General features: G+C 37.5%; 1 protein-coding gene across 1 annotated transcript; it reads right to left on the reverse strand.

Annotated features, from left to right (window-relative positions):
* Positions 1–3,558: 3,558 nt before the first annotated feature.
* On the reverse strand, positions 3,559–4,500 carry LOC143122198 (olfactory receptor 10J1-like). Its single transcript, XM_076283057.1, has one exon. It carries the CDS (start codon positions 4,498–4,500, stop codon positions 3,559–3,561), a length of 942 nt encoding a protein of 313 aa, XP_076139172.1.
* Between the last annotated feature and the right edge of the window lie 2,242 nt (positions 4,501–6,742).

A 6,742-nucleotide genomic window follows, 5' to 3' on the forward strand; every position in this document is an offset into this window, starting at 1 on the left:
ATAGGGAAAGATCTTACCCTCCACTTCCCTTGTCGAGGGGGCTTTAATGTTGAGCAATCACGGAATGGACACCTTGTCGGGCATTATCCCTTACTTAACCTTTTTTACATGGTGTGAAAAAGGATTTGCCCCCTTCCTGATTTCTATGAAAGAAAATTAAGACATAAAAACAAGTACATTTATCTGCCAGTGGATTAAGTCATTGTATTTTAATTTAAGAATCTTATCTTACATTATCTTAAATTAAGATAAATTTACTTAATCCACCGGCAGATAAATGTACTTGTTTTTATGTCTTAATTTAAGAAGATTTTGACTTATTTTAAGGCAGATAAATTTACTTGTTTTTATGTCTTAATTTAAGAAGATTTTGACTGATTTTAAGGCAAATAATCTTATAAGAAAGCTCAAAGTAAGTATCTTTTTACTAAAAACAATACTAACTAGATTTTTAATCTTAATATAGGATTATAACACTTGGTAAGATATATTTTTTTGCAGTGAAGACGAAAATCACAGCTGACCAAAAAACATTAAGGCTCGTCTCATTTATGCCAGAAAACATCTTGATGATCCCCAAGACTTTTAGGAAAATACTCTGTGGACTGAAAAGATAAAAGTTGAACTTTTTGGAAGGTGTGTGTCCCATTACAGCTGGCATAAAAGCAACACCTGGAAGACCTGGAAGACTTGCTGTGCAATGGAACCATGAATTCTGCTGTCTACCAAAAAAATCTGAAAGAGAATGTCTGGCCATTTGTGACCTCAAGCTGAAGCAAACTTGGGTTCTGCAACAGGACATTGATCCAAAACACACCAGCAAGTCCACCTTGAAGTTTGAAGAAGAACAAAATTAAGACTTTGGAGTGGCCTAGTCAATGTCCTGACCTGAATCCTACTGAGATTCTGTGGCATGACCTTAAAAAGGCAGGTCATGCTCGAAAACCCTCCAATGTGGCTGAATTACAACAATTCTGCAAAGATGAGTAGGCCAAAATTCCTCCACAGTGCTGTAAAAGACTCATTGCAAGTTATCACAAACACTTGATTGCAGTTGTTGCTGGGGAAATCACTTTTTCAGGGCCATGTTTGGATTTTGTTTTCCCTTAATAATAACCTTCATTTGAAGACTGCATTTTGTGTTTATGTACTTGTGTTATCTTTGACCGATATAAACTTCATCCTCGTAAGGCAGCCGGGCCTGACAGACTGTGTCCAAGGCTGCTCAAGGCCTGTGCTGCTGAACTGGGGGAGCCACTGAAGCACATCTTCAACTGGAGTCTACATCTCGGACAAGTTCCAACACTGTGGAAGACATCATGTCTCACCCCCGTCCCCAAGAAACCACGCCCCAGTGAGCTTAATGACTTCAGGCCTGTCGCTCTAACATCACATGTGATGAAAACAATGGAGCGACTGGTCTTAGGTATGCTCAGACCCCAGGTACGCCATGCACTAGACCCGTTACAGTTTGCATACCAGGAGAAAGTGGGCGTAAACGATGCCATCACTTATCTTTTACACAGGACACATTCTCACCTAGACCAAGGGGAAAAGTGCTGTGAGAATCATGTTCTTTGATTTCTCAAGTGCTTTTAACACCATCCAACCCCTCAGACTGGGAGACAAGCTCTTGCAGATGGGTGTGGACGCTCACCTGGTAACCTGGATTACAGATTACCTGACCGAGCAACCACAGTTCATCAGACTGAAGAACTGTCTCTCTGACACTGTGATCAGCAGCACCGGAGCGCCACAGGGAACTGTGCTCTCTCCCATCCTGTTCACCCTGTACACATCTGACTTCTGCTACAACACTGAGTCATGCCACATGCAGAAGTTTTCTGATGATACTGCAATTGTGGGGTGTATCAGGAACGGGCAGGAGGAGGAGTACAATCACCTTCAACTCAACACTTCAAAGACCAAGGAGATGGTGGTGGATTTCCGCAGGTCTAAGCCCGCTCTGCTACCAGTCTCCATTGATGGGGTCAATGTGGAGGTGGTAAGCACCTACAAGTATCTGGGTCTCCACCTGGACAATAAACTGGACTGGTCAGCCAACACTGATGCACTCTACAAGAAAGGACAGAGCAGGCTGTATTTCCTGAGGAGGCTGCGGTCCTTCAATGTGTGCAGCAAGCTCCTCAGGATGTTCTACCAGTCTGTTGTGGCCAGCGCCCTCTTCTATGCAGTGGTATGCTGGGGAGGAAGCACAAAGAAGAAGGATGCTGGGCGACTTGACAGGCTGGTAAGGAAGGCTGGCTCTGTAGTGGGAGCTAATCTGGAGTGCATCACAATATCTGACAAAAGGACCCTAAACAAACTGATCAACATCTTGGACAATGAATGTCATCCACTCTACAGCACTATCAAAAAGCAAAAGAGCTTGAGACTTCGCTCACTGCCATGCACAACTAAAAGGCTGAGGAAGTCATTTGTCCCCAGGGCCATTTAACTTTTCAATGCCTCACTAAAGGGAAGAGGAGAGATAGACTTCTCTGCTTAGTCTGTCTGCCTCTCCACCCTCTCCATGTTTGAGTACTGACTGCCCACTACTGCTTTACTACTGTTTTACTACTGTTTTACTAATGTACACAGCCTAATGTTTTCACTACTGTTTTACTGCTACACTGTTTTTCATGTTATATTAACACACATGATCAATGGCTGCGGTCAGGCTTCTGCTACAATACTGAATGAATGAATGGCTATAACCCTATTACCTCAACCTGTTCTTGCACTGACATAGTTTTTTATTTTACCTTGTCTACATTATACTTTACTCTCCTATTTGTCCATATTATTTATGCTGGTCTCTAGACCTTATTCTTGCACTGTTGGACTAATGTTGGACTACTTTTTGCACCTTCACCATGACACTCACTCTCTTGAGCACCTTGCCATGCACACATAACTAAAGGACTATGGTTGGACTACTTTTTGCACCTTCACCATGACACTCACTCCCCTTGGCACCTTACCAGCCCCGGCCCTATACTTATGTTTACCATTTCTGCTGTAAGTGCATGTTGTGTGTGATGTCTGTATGCTACTGAGACCCTTGAATTTCCCCTTAGGGATCAATAAAGTATCTATCTATCTATATATCTATCTATCTATCTATTTAATTTGTCTGATTGGAAACATTTAAGTGTGACAAACATGCAAAAAATAAGAAATCAGGAGGGGGCAAACACTTTTTCACACCATGCATTTATGTCATGAGGACTGTAAGAGCATTCTAATGCAGATTTTATTTTTATATAAGTTATGTGTGCAACATGTATAAAACATTGTGCCATTAGTGTTAACATTATAGATGTATTTAGTTCACACAGTCATATGCACATACATATTTGTACTATTCCATCAAATAGTGTTAAATCTTCCAAAATTACACCTGTGTCTTAACTATGCAGATAGATAAGCAGGCTTTCCAATAGCTATCAAAAGGGTCATTGTGAAAAACTGGTATTGGCTTTAAAAAAAAGTAACTGTTGAAATAATATATTTCATAGGGAAAGCTTTCTGAGTATATTGTTAAAATAACTGTTATTAAGAACTGAGAACATTTTTTGAAGAAACAACCAGACTCAGAATCTTCCTACGTATATCTGGTAAATTTAGGCCATATATCAGAGGATTTAGTAATGGAGGAATCACAATAAATTCCAGGGAAATCATCAAAGCTATAGCACTCAGAATTTTGCCAGGTTCATAACGACTAAGTGCAATATCAGAAAATGTCGCTAATGAGTAGGTTACAAAATTTACAATGTGAGGCAAGCATGTTTGTAGTGCTTTACCTCTAATTTCCGATGTACCTCTGTGACAGACAATGAGAATCCTAATGTATGTGAACAATATGAAACCTGCAGGCAGGAAGATTGTAGTTACAGTGACAAAAAATCCCAAAATATTATTACTGACTGTTGTCACACAAGAAAGTCTTACTATGGACCAATTTGAGCAATATACTCTTGGTATTTGACTGCCACACAGAGGTAACCTTATAGAAAAATAAATGACAAGGACCATCCAAAAGATTGACCATGAAAATGCACTGAGAATAAGCAGAAATGTTCTCTTTTGTGTCATTATGTTATGATATTGCAGTGGTTCACATATGGCTACATATCTGTCATATGCCATAACAGTTAATACTGTGTATTCAGATATTGCATAAGTGTAGATAACAAATATCTGTGTGAAACATGCAGGACGGGAAATTGAGTGACTCTTAGATAGAAGATCAACAGAGAGTCTGGGAAAAAGAGCAGAACTGCCATACAGAGAATTGAACAACAGACAAGAAATTAAAAGGTACATTGGTTCATGAAGAGACTTTTCCTTGAATACAACCAGTATGATACTTAGATTGAAAAGTATGATGAGAAGATACACTACCACTGCTAACAGAAAATAAATTATTCTTACATTTTCATAACCCTTAAATAATGTGAAATAAAAGTGTGATGGTGTTGTCTCATTTTCCATTTCACTATCCTTTTGAGGTCTTCTGAAACAAGGAAAATAATTTATTGTTAATAATACATTTCAATCAATGGTCACTGATGTATCACATGTAGGAATTCATATTAACACACACACACACACACACACACACACACAGTACATGCATATCTGTATAATTGAATAGGACATACTGGTTTTATTACACATGACGTACCTATACCTATTATATTCAGAAAGATATACATGCCGACTGATTTAATGGTTTAATAAAAGTTGCTCCAATGCCAGTCTTAGCAAATACATATTCTATAAGAAATTAAAACATGTAGTGTTATGGTTGCTTTGGAATGAATGAGACATCATAAATGCTTTGTAATATGAGAGAATAAAAGTGTTCTCACCTACAGCAAAACTGTAATACTGGATTTTGTATACATTCATTGCCTCTTGTTTACCATTCAGTAGCATTATTTAATGAATAACTCATTATCCCTAACAACATCTTACACAGCTTCAGTACAAAAAATATACTGTATGTAAGGATTAACATCAAGAAATGAATGTCAAGTGACCCTAAGGAATATTACTATAAAATAATAGTGAGTGCATTTATTCCTATACCTTAAGCATCATCAGTTTAAACACCCGTCTAAACAGCCAAGCATTCACACCACTTTTAAACCTTACCGTTGGATACCTCAGGGGTATAAACCACATATTACAGTGCTCGAGAGTTTCAATCATCTTTTTGTTTTGCATTTTAGAAGGGCTGTATATTCATAACAAATAAAACTACTCTGTTTTACAACTAATATTTAATATTTCTGATAGTATTTCTATTTTAAAGGACCAGTATGTAGGAAATAATGGAAAATAAATTGTAACCATTCCAAAAATGATCACCATATGTTGTCAGAAAGTAAGGAAACACGATGAATTGAAGTAATGGCTTATTTGACAACATTACTCTTAACCTGTAAAACCCTGTAAAACCAATGGAAAAAAATGAGTTACGGGGCGGAATCTCCTGGAATTTTCGTTTATGTTTTGAACGATTAATTCTAGAATAGCGTATTAATAATGGGCTAGCACGTCCTCCTATTTTAGGTTGCCAAATTAGCAAAGGCCAACTGTCAACAGCTGTCAGTTGTAGTCCAAAATTTCCAAAATTCCAAAACAAGAAACAAATTAAGTGGACATCGGAGGAGCTTCCTGAGATGAAACGTCTTCGTGAAATGAAGAATATCAAGTCTGACGCAGAGCTGGCCATATTTCTCCACAACAGGTAGCCTATGCTAAACTTCATCTGCATCGATAACTTCAGCTAAATATGTTACGTTGGTTAGAGAGGTATTTTTTGTTTTCACTGTCTTAGTCTGAGCGAATTAGCCTACTGTAGAAAAGAGTCAGAGGTGGAAGTAAATACAGCAAAAGCATATTTGGTATCATTTGAATCGTAATTTTCTGTAGTACATCTTGATATTAGCTGATATCTCTTAAACCAATTGAAAGATATTCATCAAAACTTGGTCTACTTACCCACTATAAGTTGTCAAAGAGCTGGCAAGACAATTTAGGTCTTGAGGTCAAAGGTCAAGGTTACAAGGGGTCACACAAATAACTCATCATCAACCGTTTTTTATTCAGGGAGAAATTGACTGAGCATCAAGCTCTTTTACAGCAATGCCCTGAGTTACAAAACAACAACAATAATCAAAACAACAAAACAAGAACAATAAAAGATAAAAAAGGCAAATAATAATAATAATAATAACAAAAATCAAATAAAAATAATAATAATAAATAGAAAGAAAAGAAGGGGAATGTATAAATAATAATAATGATATAAAAGGTCTAAAATATCAGTCAAAGCAAGAACATTGTGCAACAGCCATATCATCAATCATACCCTTGAATTGGTCTAGTGACACAAACCTATCTAATTTCAATAACTCTTGCAATTTGTTCCATTTATTTGATGCAAAAAATGTAAAAGCTAATTTACCAAATTCAGATTTAATTTGAGGAGTTTGAAGAGATATAAAACCCTGTGAGCGTGTATTGTGACAGATTGATTTTATGTCCAGAAGAGAAGTTAGGTATAAAGGTAACTTTCCCAGTAATGCCTTATAAACAAAAAGGAGGCCGTGCCTTTCCCTCCTATCATAGAGGGAAGATCATCCTACATTTTGGTATAATTTACAGTGATGAGTTTTAAACCCATCTCCAGTTATAAAACGTAGTGAACTGTGATAAACTGCAT

The sequence above is a fragment of the Alosa pseudoharengus genome, unplaced genomic scaffold, assembly GCF_046254945.1.
Source record: "Alosa pseudoharengus isolate Yale_2024_CS ecotype anadromous, Long Island Sound unplaced genomic scaffold, YU_APseudo_1.1 YU_APseudo_1.1_scf_13, whole genome shotgun sequence".
NCBI classification, from domain to species: domain Eukaryota; kingdom Metazoa; phylum Chordata; class Actinopteri; order Clupeiformes; family Clupeidae; genus Alosa; species Alosa pseudoharengus.